General features: G+C 33.6%; 1 protein-coding gene across 1 annotated transcript in view; it reads right to left on the bottom strand.

The window, feature by feature from the left end:
* Nucleotides 1-18,938, bottom strand: part of LOC129222423 (cell adhesion molecule DSCAM-like) — a 100,073-nt gene that overhangs the window by 72,275 nt on the left and 8,860 nt on the right. Inside the window, exons 3-4 of the mRNA XM_054856935.1 lie at nt 6,432-6,593; nt 4,434-4,583 (exon numbers count right to left, since the gene is read on the bottom strand). Of these exons, the coding sequence (XP_054712910.1) occupies nt 4,434-4,583; nt 6,432-6,593 (312 nt within the window). The remainder of the gene's footprint in view (nt 1-4,433; nt 4,584-6,431; nt 6,594-18,938) is intronic.

Here is an 18,938-nt window from a genome sequence, read left to right as displayed (position 1 = left end):
TTATTATTATTACTTTTTTTAATTCTCGATCAAAATCTTATCAATCCAAAGCATGTTATATCTTTTGAATACATCATTAAAGTGACGAAAACGTTAAAAGTAGAATGGTTTATGTATTGACTTTTACAAATACTGCACGACATGATCATAAGTTCAACATTTTGCAACTCGCAACTGTCTGAGAAATTTTTTAATAGAAAATCGATACTAATTTTCTCGTATTCTTTCGAAATAGGTGGATTATGTATTGAACTAGAGGGTGTACTAGAATAGCCGCAGGGACAATGTAAAGCTTCTAGTGATTTCCCTTGAGCTCTGGGAGGTAATGAATGAGGTTTCGTAGAAAAGGTGTATCGTTTACGAAAATACATCCATCTCTTCTTTTTACCCTAGCTGGTGGTATTACGTATTCAAAGGGGATTTCTTTTTTACTTTCCATTAGACAATAGAGAGGAAAAAATATAGTTGTCAAAAGGATTATTAAGGCCACAGTCACGTTTGGGGAACATAACTATATTTTGCCATATTCCCTTTTTGTTAGGTAAACTGAAAAAGCAATACAGTCGAACTCGCGTAGTAGAATAGCCATTTTGCGACGAAAAAATATTCTTATAAGCGGGATAGTCTATTAATCGGGATCAAAACAACACATTATATTGGTTTGGCACATTGAAAAAATATTATATTGAGCGGGATATTCTTTTAACCGATATTCTAATAAGCGGACTTGACTGTAACAGAAACTCAAGAAAACAAGTAGTTCTTCTGCAGCACTTACGTTCATAAATCCATAACAAAATTCTGAAAAAAAATCGAAGAAATGTTAACCGTTTGACTCAAATGTGAGTATTTTAGTTTCTGTTTGTAATCAGTTGAAATCAGTTTAAGAGAATTCTTCCTGATTCTAATTTTTCTTACCTGTTGTTTTTCATACAAAACATTATATAAACAAATAAATAAATAAATAAATAAATAAAAACGGTAGTGACTGTTTAGGGAAAAATATAAAACAATGATTTATTTTTTAAAAATCCACAATAAATAGGAACACTTCCTTTGTATTTTTGAATTAAACTTAGTAGGTATTTTTTTAAATTTTTTTTAAAGTAATAAATGAACAGATTGCGTCATTCAGAAGTTCATACTGATTAAAGTTATCTTTAACTTAAGTTTTATATTATTCTAATGTAAGATGCAAGAATTAGTAATTAAAGCTCAAGAATGTATATTTTAAAAAACCTAATTATATGTTACGCCACCTAAAGTTCACCTAATTTTATGCTAAGTACTCACTAAAGAAAGCAGTAGATTTTGAGGTAGAAAAAAAATGCTGTCTTTTATTTTCTGATTTAATAATGAATTAAGGTAAATAACTTAAACTTAAACAGCAGTAGATAACAGTACCATCCTTTTCATAGGTAAGATTTTCTTAATTCTCTCTGCTAAAATATTTTCAACTTTTATACTTCAATTCAAAGGTTCTTTATTAACAATTATTTTATCTTTATTGGTAATCAATCTTCCTACTCACATATCTATATTAATAAAATGCTAACATATGTAACGGCATTTGGGCCGATTACTTACTTAAAATTGGCAACAGTTAAATAAAAACAAACCACCTTTGAAAATTTTAGGCGTCTAACAGTAGGTCTAAATGAACGTGAAAATAGGCTGAGTCATTCCCAGCGCAATTAAGTAATAGTATTGACCTTGCATATGGAAAATACTCAAGAGCACAGCAGCGGGACAATGTCAAAAGCCTGGATTGTTTGTAATGCATGTTACTGGACATAACTACCTGCGAAAAAAAATATGCATTTCGATATTAAACCTTGGCGCCACATCAAACTACAAAAGTTCCACTGAAATGTAAAAATTCTGCAATTTAATACATCAGAGAGCAAAAAATAATTAAATTAAAAAAATGCCTCTAAAATATTTTTAAAGGTATTAAACAACTTTGAAAGGTTCAGTAAAATGCAATATAGCTCTCCAACTCCATTGTATATATCCAATCCTGACAAGTTGACCACTATCATACTCTCCACCCCCCTCTTCCCCCGGAAACACGGTAAGCTTTTGACGCTACAAAATATAACTTGCTTATTAATTATAACTTGCTTTGCACGCTTAGTGAAAGGCAGTAATTTTTCATCGTGTTTGTAGGAAGCTTTCTTCTCTGAAGCTCTGAAGCCTGTGATTTACCAGAAGGAGAACACGTGGAACGGAATGTTTTACCCTTTTCTTTAGTACTGTTTATTACCGCAAGGTAGCGTATTCGAGCTCTGAAGTTGCGAAATGTATCGGAAATATTATCTCAATGATTTACAATGTTTAACTGTTGCCATCTGTGTTTGTTAAGAAATAAATGTTTGTAATTATTTTAAGCAAGGCTTTTAAAATAATTTTCAATTTTCATTCTTTGCTTTGCTTTTGAGATAAGTCGGGAATTGGGAAGGTCATCAAGTTTTAGAGTGTGCAATTTAGTTTTTGTTGGGAATATTGCTTCCTCGTCAAGCATGGAGAGGGATCAAAATTATAAGAAAGATATAGAATAAAGTTTCGTGATGGCCACAACATACTAGTTTGAAATTGCGTACAACATTTCTCTTCTTGTTGCCTCATCTTATGACTAGAGCTGCTGGCGCGCAAAAACATGGATGTAAAATATGCGTTTTAAAATTTCGAAAAAAAAGCAAGTAAATGGGTTAGCAAACGATCTCTCATTCATTCGCATCCATTCCCAACCTCCCTTCCTACTGAGTATATAAAAACGACGTACCTACTTTCAGTAGGTATATTGCATTTCTTATTTTTGACCAATAGAAAGTTTAAAACAATTTTATAAATAAATTGTAACTGCAAAGAAAAAAAAAAAAAACCACGGGAATCAATTTAATCCTTTGGAAAAATCAAGGCATTTTTCTGTCTTAATAGAAACTGATACTAACAGTTATGTTTTTTTTTTTTTAAATAAGATACTTTTGTAAAGTCAGAACAAACAACGTAAGTAGAAGCACAAATTTGTAAATTACAGCAGACACGTGTTTCGGCGTTACAGGGAACGCCTTTTTCAATGCAAAAAATAATGAGCTTATGGATGAAAAGACATCCGACAAAAGCCAAGAGCAGATAAGCATGCAGCTTAAAAGATAAAAACAGCGGATTAGCCAAACACCAATGACAAAGTTATAAACCGATAAGGAACCAATAGGAATGCAAGCAAAGGCCAAGGAGATACTTTTGATTAATAAAAACTTCTTATGTGTATTTTAATTTTCGGTCTGTTTAAGATATATCGCTTAAAGGTTCCAAATATGAACCACACTTTGGATACATCATAATATTACGCCAAACTGTTATCATAAAAACAAAATTACAAGAAATAAATGGGTTTTATTAGGGAAGTAAAATTACGAGTCTGTTATGATAAAAAACCAATTCTTAATCACATTTCACGTAACCCAAAAATATGCTTCAAACTTCTAAGCAGTGATTAAATAGATAAATATCTAACATAAAAATTCACTTTCTCGAAAAATAAAGTCCTCAACTCAGAAAAGATAAATATTAATTCTAGAGCAATCTAATCAAAATAATTGCATTGCACCTTGGTTGGAGAGGACAATGTTTTATGTTGGTACCCTTTGGGTGTTCTTGTCAGTCCCTTAAAACGAGTGCATTTATAATTCTGTTACTCCATGTCTGAAGATTACTTTTAGAAATAGAGACAATTTAATCATTTGCGAAATGATAAAGGAGGTTTGTATTTTTCTTCTTCACGAGAATATAAAAAAAAATTATATTAATTTGAATTTTTGGCATCTTGAATTCTAATTATGTTTCTCGCAATCACGAGTCGTGTGTATGAATGCGCTTGTGTGTTTGTGTAAGCGCATGTGTGTGGGTGTGTGTGTTTGTGTGTTGTTTGTATGTATGCATGTGTGTGCGTGTTGTGTATGCAGTGCTGTGTGTGTACGCGCGTGTGCATGTGTGTGTATATAGGCATATGTGTTTGTGTCTGTGCGCAGGCATGAGTGTGTCTATTTGTGTGTGTATGCGTGTGTGTGCACGTGCGTGTGTGCATGCGTGTGTGTGTATGTGTGTGTATGCGCGTGCGTGTATGTGTTTGTATGCGTGTGTGTGTATGTATGTGTATGTACGCGAGTTTGTGTAGGATATGGACGCAACCTGGAGACGGTTTTCGCAAGAGGAGCAGCATCGTGAGACCGAACGACGCGACGCGACGGTTGTGCTGGCAGAGGGAGGTAGTGGGTAAATAAAATCATAGGAATTCAAAACAGTCAAATGAGAACAATAAGCAATCGCGATTGCTCAAAAAGCTAAATATGCATATACTGCATGATGGCTGATATTTTTAAATACTATTTTCATTTCATCAAATGAAATAATTAACTCAATTAATTCACCTGAAACAACTACTTTTCCAGAACTCGCGCTAAGAACCATTTCTCCAGTTACCCTGTGTCTTGTTTGGCACAAATAAGTTCTCTTAGACTCTTTTTCTTGAACGGCATGGAGTAGTAACTCTCCTGAATTTAATACTGTATAAGAATTTCCTAAAATAAAGACAAGTAAAATTAAAATAGAAGGTATCATATGGTATCATATTATCATAGATTAATTTTGAAACATGTCAAAATTTTGAATAAAATAAATACATAAGATAAATTTTTTTTACCGGTATGCAGCTTTAAATCAGAATAAAAAAAAAACTCAAATGTTTAAAAACTCCCATTCTTTTTGCAACATCATACGATTTCTATGTTTTAGAATTTTTCATGCAGTATCAAAACGTATTGAACTTGAGACTTCCACACTTTGAAATCAGCATTCTAAAGGATCTTCTGAACAATAACTTCTGAGTTTTTGGCGAATACAACTAACTAATTTGAGTGCTGCCAACCAATTTCGCCAAAAAAAGAGGCAACGGTATTATTAATATTAACTTCCGAGAGTATTTTGAGAGCTACAAACATTTTATTTTTCTATCGAATATTTCGAACCTTTTTTTTTATATAGTAACATAGCCCATATTATTAAAACATTTCTACAACAACTTCCGAGTAAAATCTTGATTAACTTTTTAACACTGTGTGACTCAAACAGCTATAGGTAGAGCAAAGCTAATCCAAATTGCAGCATTATGACGCTATCTCGTTAGGTTTGCCCCAACCATACTTATACTATTCAGTTATTGCATCTAATGCAGTTCATATGTTGTTAGATGTACTATATTTTCTATATCTTACCAGAAACATCTCAGAAAGAAATACATTTACGTTACTTTTCAGTAGACCGTTAATATTTTACACAGATTTGCATTTTCGAATTTACCATACACAGCTAAAGAAGAAATAATTCCTCATTGCTATTCAGTGGACCCCAGTGTACTGTAGCGGGGATGGTATTTCACTGCAGAACTATTGATTAACACATGATCCATGGTTCAACACATGATCATTGAGATTTTCGTTTTCCACTGCCAAACGAGTTATTGAACAAGCTTCAGACAAACACCTAGTGCAGAGACACGGCTGATTGAAGACACTTCAAATCACGTACTCTGATTGATTTAGTTATAATGAAAAGGCTCATAGTGGGGGACCTATGAAATTCCTCGTACTTGCTTCGCTCAATGCTGTGCTTAGTACAAAAGCAGTATCTGCAACTCAGCTAAAAATGATAAGGTGCATTTTAAAGTTTTACTTCTCCATATACTTGATTCAGATGTCACGTTTCAAGTATTCTTCAAAAAAAAAAGTTCCCCATTCACAAATGAACCTAAAACATTGCATTTAGATAAATATGTTACAAAGAACTAACCGGTGACATTAACTCAATTTTGATAAAAAGAACAGATACGACTTCTGTGCTTCGCAACAAAGAAACAATCTTAGATTGAGGATTGCCATTCGATGCAAACTAAATGTTCAAAAATATTTATTGCTGAGAGTGCGCCACAAATTCAATGAATTACACTTTTTGGTTTATATCATGACTTGTCATCCGAAAAGTATCTAAAGCAAAGTATCAAAGAAAGTAAAATAATAATAATAATCAGGACTAAGACGACTGTTGCTGTGGCACATGTAAATCATAAAATACTTTCTTGTAAAAATGGTCTTTGCAAACAGTAACTTAATTTGATTGTTCAATACTGTAGGAAAAATAATGACCTTCGAAAAAAACTGAGATGAAACACTCTAAAAATGCTTTTAAAAAATTTCTGACAGGATATCAATACACACTTATAGTTTTTAGCCCCCAACATACAGCGTTTTAAATTTTTAATTTATTTAGTACCATTTTACTGTATTTACGAGTTTAAATAATAAAAAACATAAATTTCCCCGGAAATAAAAAAAGTATTTTAAAAACGAATGCAAATAATACCTTACACATACCTTTCATATCATTTCGTTTCAGTATTTGCTGATCATCTCTAATCCAAGAATCAACCGACACATATTCTCGTACGACCAGAGGAAGATGACAGCGCAGAACAGCAGTATTACCGAGAACAACAAAGTCGTCGTAAACTTGGGGCTCAAATTCCTGTTTTATCACTGACAAGAGAAAAATCACTATGTCAGTCCTTGAGGTGTATGCTATCATAAGTAAGAATTTGGTTAATATATATTGATGTGTTGCGAGGAGTAAAGGTTATGCTACATCCATCAATAATGTCTTTTTTATTCACCGCATAACCAAATATTCTTTGCACTATTTTTCAGAGTTTCTTTAGAGCAAGGATATTGATTTTACACTTTTCCTGCAACTTTATTATGTAGCATAAAATAGCAGTTTGAAAATGTTGAAGAAAATGGAAGAGTATTGTGCATCGTTACTTTTACATGCATTTTATTGTAAATATTCGTACGTTTTACTGGCTCTGCAGGAAGTAAATATATTAAAGTGACGTTACTCAGTGAAGTTTACTGAACGTAAGAGTTTATCATTTCGTATTGTGTTTGAAAATAAAACGAGCTGATGTGTGCATCACATGACTTCTTTTTACTCCAATTTAATGTCATTTTCTCATTATTGGCTGTTTTAATATGATTCAATTGTTTATCTTCTAAAATATCACCAACAATGGCCAAATTGGAACCAGATTTTTAAAAAAAAATCGCCAAATTTGTCAACAAGTTGGCGACAAAACTTGGCGACCAAAAAACTGGCGATATTTTGCCAAGTGTCCGCCAAATTATAACACCACTTGAGTTTACATCGAAATTAACAATGATTTCTCCCCAAAAAGGGGCAAAAGAGCCCCCTAGGAGCATCCGAATGCAACCAAAAAGGAAGGTGCACAACTATATCCCACTAGAAATCTACTTACCAAATTTCAACTTTCTAGGACATTCCGTTCTTGAGTTATGCGACATACATACAAACATACGCACATACATACGTACATACAGACGTCACGAGAAAACTCGCTGTAATTAACTCGGGGATCGTCAAAATGAATATTTAGGGTGTCTGTACGTTCCTAGACACATATCCACGTGTGGTCCGGTTGAAAACAAACCTCAACATTTATTCGGGGGTGAGCAAAATGAAAATTCAGGCCGATTTTTGAAGGAAATTTTTTTCGGAATACAATACTTCCTTTTTTTGTAAAAGGAAGTAAAAAGAAATAATTGATACTATATTTTTGGCATTTTAAACCATATACTGAGGATTACAAAATAAATATATACTTTTGTACTAATTCTTTACACATGCAGTAACCTTTCAAACAATTAAGTTGAAACTTTAAAAGTTTAGAGCATGAGAGAACAGTAACTTTTCCCATGCAGAGCTGCAAGGGTCTACCTGTACTGGAAAAGTAAAATAAGAAGTAACAACGTTTAACTGCACAAAATGGAGATTACTGCAGATACATGTTTTGGCGTTACATGGAATGCCTCTCTCAAAGCGAAATATTTAAGCTTATGAATAATAAGGCCTATCGATGTAAATAAACCGTTGTGTAATTTAATAAAAGGGTATTGTGAACCGAATTTGGTCTAAGTTGTTCGCTCAAACGGAAACGACAATATGTCATGTTCTGATTAATTGAAAAAATTGAAACAATATTCCTCTTTTGCAGGAAAATAAAGTTATGTCATATGATGTAAAATTTGATGTAAAATTGTAACTTTAAAAAAACTGATAGAAAATTCAGAAAAAAAAATCAATTTTGACATCTTGAATTCAAATTATGTTTTTCGCAATCACGAGTGTGTGTATGTAGGCGTGTGTGTTTGTGTGTGGGGGTATGTGTTTGTGTGTAGGGTTATGTGTATGTGTGTGAAGGGGGGCATATGTGTTTGTATCTGTATGCAGGCATGAATGTGTGGGTAGTTGTGTGTATGTGTGTGCGTATGTGTGGGTGTCTGTATGTATGCGTGTGTGTATGATGTATGCGCGTGTGTGTAGGACATGGATGCAACCTGGAGACGGCTTTCGCTATAGGAGCAGCATCGTGAGGAGTCCGTCGACGGTGATGGTGCAGAGGGTGGCGGTGGGAAAAATCAAAGGAACGCCAAAAACAGTCAAGTGAGAACAATACGCAAGCGTGATTGCTCAAAAAAGGAAAAAAAAAAACGCTTCTGGGTGCAGACTCTACCGGATATATCGTCTGTACCACATTTTCAGGCTATTCTTCCATGCTAAGCGAAAAAGTGGTATCTGCAGTGGAACTCAAAATGATAAATTCATGATTAAAGTTTTACATCTCGTTTCTTTGATTTATGACTTAATTAAATGTTCAACTCGCGGCAGTTTTTTCGCAAATAACTTATCTATCCTTCAGTAAAGCGTATTTTTTGTAAAAATCTTAATTTGAAATAAATGAATGCAGTTATGACAAATTTTCTCTTCAAAGCTTAGGTTAATTTCACAGTAATTGACTATTACTAGTCATTTTTAGTGGTATCTTCACAGTTACGACAAAAATAGCTTAGTAAAACGCGCTAATGTATCATTAATTAATTCTCTACTTTATTTGGACTTAGTTGCCGCTTTATTTTGTTAATACAAATCTAACAGAATCTACCTTCTGAAAAATACCATTTTTAAAATTTCGGACAGTAAAAACTGTAAACCATAATAATTTTCCGTTCTTTATATTCAAAGAATATGATGATGCTATTTTTTATAATGTTTTATTTTCTAGATTCATTTTTACGCAGCATGAAAATAATTTAGACAGCAGACAATACTTAAATAAAAATATAATTGGCCGTAAAATAAAATGCGATTTTTTGCATGAAATAATTAGATATGAATATTTTATATGCATTTAATTTTTAAGAATTTGCGTTTGAAGTAAAAATTTAAATAGAAAAAGCTGAATATTTACTTGAACATCTATGCAAACTTGTATTAGTTTTTATTGTCGACCCATACCAATTATTCAATGATAAACTAATTTTAGTACTGTTACAATAAACTGCTACATTATTAAATATGCTGCTTTCCTTTGGTAAAAAAGTCGTATCTACAAATTACTAAGGAAAAAAGTATAAACTACGCAGTTACCACTTTGAAGGCTTAGTATTTGTCACTTATGTTCAAATTACCTCAGCAAACTACACAAAATGTGCAGTTACGGCTTTTTTCTTACAGCTTATTTTTAATAGTTCGCTTTCACAAATCACCAAAAAAAAAAAAAAAAAAAAACTTGAGATTTAGGTAAATTAAACTACTGACGACCACCTGGTGTCAATAACTCAATTTCGATAAAATGTGCAGATACCACATCTGTGCATAGCACGGCAGTATTGTCTCCTCGGGGTGTCTTCGACATCGCGTGCAAGTAAATAAACAAACGAGGAAAGATCCTCCTCTTTCTTTGGCAAACATTGCTTAAAAATGCTATTAGATGTAAGAAAGTATGTACTCTACGAGGTTAGATTGCGTAACGCTTGCAAGGGATTCTATGATTTATAACTACTATTCCCGTAATGGGCTTGTTTTTTCAAAAGTACTACGTACTACTTGTAGTCCCTGTTGATAGAATAAGCAAAAAAAAAAAAAAAAAACTTTGGAGCGAAAGTAAAACTTTTACTTTCGAAACGTATGATTTTTAGTTATTATTTTTTTTTTTAATGCACGACCTTTCAAACAATTACATCACAAATAATTTTCTTTGGAGCGTTGTTCCACTGGTGAGATAAATACACTCCTGATTGTGAAAATTGCAACACCTTGAAGGAAGCATCATAGTTGAATGAAATTTAATATACAGTTGAGTGGTAATGGTACAAATAAATGATTGCATTTTCAAACCAAACAAACAAGAAAAAGAGATAGAAATTAGTATTTTGTGTGACCACCACGCGCCGCAATAAGAGATGCTGTACGAATCGACATGGAGTGAAACGAAGTTTGAATATCTGCCTGCGGAAGAGTATTCCATATTGTTTGTATGCGCAACCAAAGTTCGTCTGTCGAAGCAACAGGACGAGGATTACGAGCGAGACGCCACATAACGAAATCCCACACATGTTTAATCGGTGACATAGGCCAAGGAAGAAGCTGTACTTGCTGCAAGGGATTCGTCAGAAAAGACGGCCTGATGCCAAGCAGCACGCCAGCTCCTATGCACATTGGCCCATTGTAGCCGCAGGCGGCGATGGTTTCGTGTGAGAGGAATCCTGTATAAAGGAATCCTTGCGCACAGCCCATGCTTCAGCAGACGTCTCGGAATTGATGAAGCACACGATGAAACACATATAGCTGTTGACCACTGTGCTGCCAATTGTCTAGAAGAAGCTGTGCGGTTCATCAGCGCCATACGCACCAGGTGTATGTCATCGCGAGCTGACGTCACATTTCGGGGTCTACTCCCGGATTTCCGAGCTGCCCGACCCTTGTCTGTCCATTGTTTCCAAACACGCATGATTGTGCTGCTGTTACGCTGCACACGAGCGGCTACTGCACGATAAGACAATCCAGCTTCACGAAGGCCGACAATTCTGTCCCGTTCAAACTCCGAAATTTGCTCAAATTTCGCTTTCTTTCATAAAACAAGCATAGTAAAGATTCAGTTAACGTTTACTCTAGCATATAACCACCGATAGTCACACACTCCTCGCTACAACCGTCTATTTATATTCGCTTCGATCTGCCGTTCAGAGGGCGCTGCTGAGCATACGCATGCGCAACCGGTCTGCAATTCTAATCATTTGCATATTATGCCCTACTTTACATTTCCTGCAATTTTCAGCTCCCTCGCGTAAGTCCTTCGTGGTGTTGCAATTTTCACAAACAGGAGTGTACTTACGCTTGCTTTCTACCGTGTTTCCACGTTATGCTAATCAAGAAGCGAATTAAATATTGCACTTTACGATTGTTATCAACCATATCGTTGCATTTACGTCCGAGTCAAAAAGCAAATTAAATATTGCTCTCCTCGCTAATGGCATTAGTGAATGCCATTTCATCACTTGTGATGTCATGATGTCATGTGCAGAAGCGTGCAAAATGAAATTGCATCTGCGCACTGATTAAAATAATTGTTAAAAAATATTAATTTTTGTCAAATTATTTTTTAAATGGTCAATTCCTATGTTTTTAAGCATGCTCTTTCATAAAAAATACTTTTAAAAGTTTGGAAACGACCCCATTGCGTAATGGAACTTTTCCGCGATTACCTACTGCGCAGATGCCGGACAGCGCCTGTGGTCATAAGATTACTGGCCGTCGTCTAGCGTGGACGAGCATCCTGACCGAATAGCGAGATAACAATTTTTTGGAATATTTCTTGTTCGGGAGAAAGGGCAAATAGGCAGCCCATCCTGTATGTATCACGGTGTGAAACAAATAAATTAGTTTGTGTAATGTGAATATGTTCAGTTCAATTCTCTCCAATATTTGATTGCTGACGAATGAGAATAAGAGCTTCATTAGATAAAGATGAGATATTAGAGTAAAAATTGTAGCGTAAAAATGCTGAAAGACTCAACTACTTTATTAGTCTCAAAAATAGACTAATACTAAGAATACACCGAGCTATGGCAACCGTTTTGCTGCTCATAAACCAAACCATGTGACTGGTGGTTATCCTAGCAACAACGGGTGTTGATCGTAGCAGACGATCAACGCCCGCGAGAAATAAAATAAATTGAATTGATGGAACACGGAAGAATGATCTTTTATGGAGTCCGATTTGTAAATTTGTTATTCTAAGTTGTAAATATTTTGTTAATATAGTGAGTTTTTCGTTTAGATAGTACTGTGCATTTTCTTTAGTCAATTTCAATAACTCTCTTAGCAATTTAAAATGAAAGCGCCCAAAAAGAATCGGCAAACGGTAAGATTTTTACCTACAATTTCAATTTAAGATACCGCTTAGTATATTTTTGCGTTAACGCAAAACGTTTACGCCATTACGTTCTCTCCAACGCTGACGTAGCAGTTCCAAATGAAATAAAAGTTACTGAAAATTATGATCAAAAACTAATTACTAATGTCAAAATAATGCATAACTAAAAGAGAAATAGTTCAATCTCTGCACCTGGAAAGAAATTATAATGAAATCACATTGCGTCTTAAAATACATGTCGAGTGCCAAACTATAGATAATGTTGCCATCTAGCAACCATGCTGCCAAAGTTTTCGTCAAGCCTCCCACCAGTCACATGATGTATCCATGAACCAAGTTTTTCATCAGCAAGTCTGGGAAAGCTCGGTCTACTGTTATTATTAGTCTATAGACTCAACTTTACTTACTTACTGTAATTGCTATAAAAATAGAACTAATATTTTAAAACTTCATCCAAAATCGGGCATTTTCTTTAATGAATAATTTCTCTTCTGTTAGAAAACAATTTATGTCTAAAAAAAAGAAAAAAAATCTTTTTTTATTCATTTTCCTATTTTTGCGTTACTAAAGAAATGCCTGGATGTCAATGTAAAACTTTTGTTTTCTCTGTTAAAAGCATTTTTTTAACGAAAACATGAAGTTTTATGCGCTTTAAAAAGGTAGAGCTCAAAAAGAATTAAATCTCATGAAATGCTTTTCTTGAGGGAAAAAAAAAATCCTCTCCTGGATTTATTTTTAGCTTTTTTTCTTTACTTTTTTTTCTTTCTCTCACACGGTACGCTTCACTGATTTTTTTAATTTAATAGTTACCAGAATAAAATTCTTTTGAACTTTCCATGTTTTATCTTTCCTTTTTTTCTGGATTAAAAATAGCCAGAATGCCTTTGGAACGCAAATAAGTGATATATTTCGTAATTTTGAAATTTTTAAATGAGTTATAGACACTAGCTGCGAAGAATGCAAGAAATGCTTATTTTTATTTATTCATTGTGTTTCTGGTAAATATATTGTAGCTTTTAGCTTAGTAAAATTAGTTAGCCCTTTTTTTGTCAAATTTTACTTAGTTTTCGATCTTTCTAGACCAAAACTTTACCGTTAATAACCTCAGAATAACACGAATACAGCTCATAATAATAAACTTGAAGTTGAGAAAAAAAAAGTGCCTTTTTTTTTTTTTTGCTAAAGAGTACAAACAAGGCCTCATACAGACGACGCAATCAACTCCCGAACGTGCTGTTATTACACTAAAAAAATGTGTGAGGTTACCAGTAATAATGGGTATACTGTTACAAGAATTCTGAAGTGTGTAGCATCATATTTTTAAAAACTCAATTTTTTGGAGAGACCTTGCACTATGGTTTCAGTAGAATTCAACGCGCATGCGTAAAAGTCAGAACTGACGCAGAAATGGTAAACTCTTAGCGACACGGAACCTATCCTTGGTGGACGAGCGATAAAAGATCTTGCTTGGTGACCTGTCTGAAATTAAGGGTTCGGGCCACGCTCAGGAAATTTCCTCTCTCAGTATTATAAAAATGCAGTGTTTATGAATTAAAAAAAGTAAATAATTTTTTTATATTGGTTGTAAAAAAACATGGACTTGATAAATCGTTGAAGAAAATCAGATGGAAGCTTAATTTTTCCTAATGTGTATTCTTTTAAGCATTTTCTTTGTAAGCATACTGTCAACTCTGGTGTATCCTTACTTAGAAATCAGTGAGACATTACGATATGGTTATAATACCATTGTGTAATCAAGCGATGTGTAACCTTTCAAGCAATTTCTCTTTAAGCATACTGTCAACTCTGGTGTATCCTTACTTAGAAATCAGTGAGACATTACGCTATGGTTATATTACCATGGTGTAATCAAGCGATGTGTAACCTTTCAAGCAATTTCTCTTTAAGAATACTGTCAACTCTGGTGCATCCTTACTTAGAAATTAGTGAGACATTACGCTACGGTTATATTACCATTGTGTAATCAAGCGATGTGTAACTTTACGCCAGTTATGTCAATTGAACTACTTTAGAGCAGCGGAGGCAGCTAAGCTCCTTAACTCGTATGTAGATCTTATGGAGTAAGGTTACACATTTTTTTTTACAGTGTAGGAAGTGAAACAAGGTTGAACAGTGAAGAAATCATTCGGCATCTTTCACACTGCAGTAAACTTGTCAGGCACGCCAGGAACATGCGCTGCTACATTTATTATCCCGTAGGTTGAATCAACTTTCTAAATTATTCGGAGAGTTGCTAGGGACGTTGTTAAGAGTACGCTCCACATGCGAGTAAACTAGTTAAGTCAACTCTGTTCAGTTTCAAAAGTGTTGTAGAGCAGTTGCTTGAATAAATTCGGTTTACTAGAAAATAAGTTGGTTTAACTGAGTTGTCTAGTTTGAAGACAGCGAAAAACGCTAGCCAACTAGCAGATATGCAACTTATTCGATAAATTGATTTAACTTAACGCCTTGTGTGTAAGCAATATTAAAGTAACACAAATAATCATTTGCGCTCAGTTGCAAGTCTTTTGCCCTTACTTTTTGCGATTGAAATAATTTACGTTTCTAATGCACTGTTAAAAATTCAGGAAGATTTTCTGGTAATTGTTACTGTAAAATGGTGGACTTACAGCATCGCTGATTTTTACGGTAATTTATACTGGAGAAATAAGCGACCCCAGCTCCAATTTGTAGCTCTGGCCTACCGAGGAAACCGTAAAATTTTACTGTAACAATTGAATTTTGCGGTAATAGTTACTCGCAACATGGATGCCAGTAACAATTACCGTAAATTTTCCGGAAAATTTTTTAACAGTGTAGCGTCTTGATGGTTTATAACGTATTCAGTGGCCATTTAATTATTCTTTTATATTGCAACAGAAACTGTTTATTGTTTCAAGTAGTTGCTTTTGCCGGATATCTTTTCATGAAGAGCCTGATGCATGCCCCTACTAGAAGGCCTGACTTTTTCAGGCCTTGACAATTTATGACTTTCCTGTTTTAATCCGATGCAACTATTTTTTTCTCATGGATCCACCAATCAATGTCAACGCTTCAAAGTTTGTTTATTTTTAGTTGGACGCCGCCCATTTTGACTGCAAGAGGCGCTGAACTGAACCCCTGCAGCTACCAATCAATGGCAACGTGTTGAAAACAGGAATTTCCTGTAGCGCCCTCTTTGTTGCCATGAGTTTCAGACATTGTTACGGCAGTAAGCAAAGTTTAGTAGTGTCATGGATCAATCTATTATCTTTATGAAGTTTATAAGTTAGAAAACTGATTTGTATTTTTAAAACTGTTGTGAAGGGCTTTTAAACTCAAGAAACAAATCAGTGTTTCCTGTGTTTCATCCGTTAGGCTTTAACTGCTGTTTTTAAGTTGGTGTACTGGTTACATTAAAAAATTTATAGGAGCAAGCATATTTAAAAAATTATTGTTCAACTTTTCCTCTGAATATTTCACTCGAGTATTGAAAAGATCGAACTTCTACGTATCGAAATTTTATATCTATCGAAAAAATCTCTATATATCGAAATCTTTTTCGGGACATTCGTAGATTTTTTCCCCCCTCATATATTGTTAGTATCATGAAAAATGAAGGTTAGGGGAGAAAATTATGTGAACTAAAGATTGCGACGAAACTCATAAAAAATCTATGTTTGGGGGGGGGGGTGAAAATAGGTCGTTATTCCGTTCTGAATTTCTTAAATTCCCTCAAGTTTATTTCAAATCTTACTTGTAACCAGTAACACTGTAAAATCAATTTCAAGTTATCCTTTTTGTCTGTTGATTATCATTCCTAGTCTTTTGTAGCTTCAGTAAAAAACATTCAAGTTAAGTAGATTGATTTTTTTACTTTTCTCTCGATTACATTGTCAAAACGAAAATCTCCTCTTGTTGCGGATCAAGTTGAACTGCCGAAGAATGAAGATTTATGAAGGCACAAAAATGTAATTTCTGTTAATTTTTCAGTTATTAACTTTCGTTTAATCCGATGCTTGTATAAATTAGAAATTGGGTTTCATGCACGAAAATTAGCTTTATATTTAATGTTTAAGGAGACTATTATGATAAAATAAGTTCGTTTCTATATATCGAAATTTCTATATATCGAATTTTTTTCGGTAATTTGCTACTTCGATATATGGAGGTCCGACTGTATTTGTAATTTGTACTAAACAATGACTAAACAATAATTTGATCATATAGTTTCACTGTATAAATATATAAAAAATAATATAAGTTGAATATCAAGTTGCACTTCGAATATGGTTTTAACAAACTTTAAACTGTTCTGAATATCATCCTCAATCATCTCATAAGTACCTAATTACATATTTTTTCTGTTCGCTATATGTTTTTATTCACTTAAGCAAATGACATTAATCACATAAGATGTACGTAAAACATTGTGTAAAAGATATAACTATCGGTATATTGGCATTTAAAAATGTTTAACCCTTTCATACCTGGTGTACGGTATACCGGACAACCATTTTAAACAGCTGCTATTCATTTAATAATTGATTTAATTAGTTGATTTTTTTGTAGTTGACTCTTTACATTCTACTTATTATAATCTGTGAAATAATTTTTCGTTTTGGATAGACAACTATGCCATATAAAGATAGAGAGATAGAGAGCGACTCATTTTTCCAACCATGGATTTTCATCTGAAAAGAGAGGTTTTTCTTCCTGATTTTTAAAAAATATATATAATCTTTAATTAATCGTTTCAAACGCTTATATTATGTTTTATAACTGTTTGTAGAAAATTTTATAATAAAGTTTGTTTGGTATTTCATCGTTTTTGTACATGAAATTTTGATTTAAAAAAAAAAAGTCTGGAATATTGGACGTGCCATAACTCTTTTAATTTTTCTCCTACAAACTCAAAATTTTGTCTATAAGATACCGTTTACCATAGTAAACTGTGTACCAAATATCAACATTTTTGATCCAATATTTCATAATTCCGACTGAAGGGGTTAACTTTCAATTTTTACACCCAAAAGTTTTAAACACTGTTTTAAAACAGTGTTTTCTCTAATTAACTCCTTCGTATTGGCGCACATTCGGTCTCTTAAATTGTCTTTGTGCGTATAGAAAAAAACACTATTAAATATTTTTAAAACCAACATAATTAAAGCAGAAACAACAGTCAATTTGGTTAGTACAAATCGGATTTGCAATTAGCTTCTCAGCATCCGTATGTTAGCATTTGTATAACTAGTTTATTTGGTTAGAGGTAAACATTGCTATATGCAAAGTGTATTCCCAATTCCCCGTTCCCTCAAAGAATGAACACGCAAAGAGAGATTGAGGCGAAAGGGGGGGGGGGGCTGGAATTCCCCAAGCGAATTCCTAAGTTATTACGTTCGGTGTTATTTAAATAAATGTGACGTTTCGTTAAAGTAAAGAACATTTTACTCCTATGCATGTCTTTGAATATTAAGTGCGCTTTTAAGGTTATATTGCTAGTGACGTCAAGTATTTCTCATTTAAAATTTTCTATGCTGTGTGTCATCTGAGATTTTTGAAGTTTTGTTATTTTAATCCTGACTGCCGTCTATGTTTGTATGTATTTTAAATCCGTTTAGTCTAAGCCCTACATTTTAATATGATTTTAAAAGTTAAATTTAAAATAATTCTTATTACATATTCATAGTTTAATCGTTCACATGTACCCTCCTATAGGGGCTCATGTGAACAATTGGAGACATTTTATAAAAACTCTTTTTTATAATATCTACTTTTACTTCCTTTTACAAAAAAGGAAGTAGTGTATTCGCGAAAAAAATTCACTCAAGAATCGACCTTAATTTCCATTTTGCTCGCCCCCGAATTTATATTGTCTTTTTTTTTTGAAACCGACCACACGTGGATACATGCTTAAGAACGTATAGAAACCTGAAAAATCCATTTTGACGATCCCCGAGTTAATTACATCGAGTTTTCTCGTGACGTTCGTATGTACGTATGTACGTGCGTACGTGCGTATGTGTGTATGTATCTCGCATAACTCAAGAACGGTATGTCCCAGAAAGTTGAAATTCTGCACATAGACTTCAACTGGGGTCTAGTTGTGCACCTTCTCTTTTAGTTGCATTCGGATGTTCCAAACGGTATCTTTTACAACTTTTTGGGGTAAAATCATTGTTTACTTTCAATGTAAACTCAAGCGTTGCTATAATTTGGCAAAGACTTGGCAATATATAGTCAAGTTTTTGGTCGCCAAGCTTTGTCGCCAACTTGGCGACAAATTTTTAGCCTTTTTTTTTTAAATCTGGCTTCAATTTGGCCATATTTAGAGAGTTAACCATTAAGTCACATTAAAACTTCCAATATTGGGAAAATTTATCTGTATTAAACGTTTTCTTTGCTTCGGTTCGCAACAGACTTAGAATAAAACTATTTGAAGTGGTTTCTTTTTTTTTTGCTCAATCCGAGGCACTATTATCTTTAATTTGGAATAAAAGGAAATCATGTGATGCACACATCAGCTTGTTAATGAAAATATATACTCTCTCTACTCTAGTTTTTTTTTTTTTTTTTTTTTTTTTTTTTTTAAGCCATGGCACAAAGAAAACAA

Source organism: Uloborus diversus, chromosome 5, assembly GCF_026930045.1.
Source record: "Uloborus diversus isolate 005 chromosome 5, Udiv.v.3.1, whole genome shotgun sequence".
Classification (NCBI taxonomy): domain Eukaryota; kingdom Metazoa; phylum Arthropoda; class Arachnida; order Araneae; family Uloboridae; genus Uloborus; species Uloborus diversus.
This window is presented reverse-complemented; position numbering and strand designations above follow the sequence as displayed.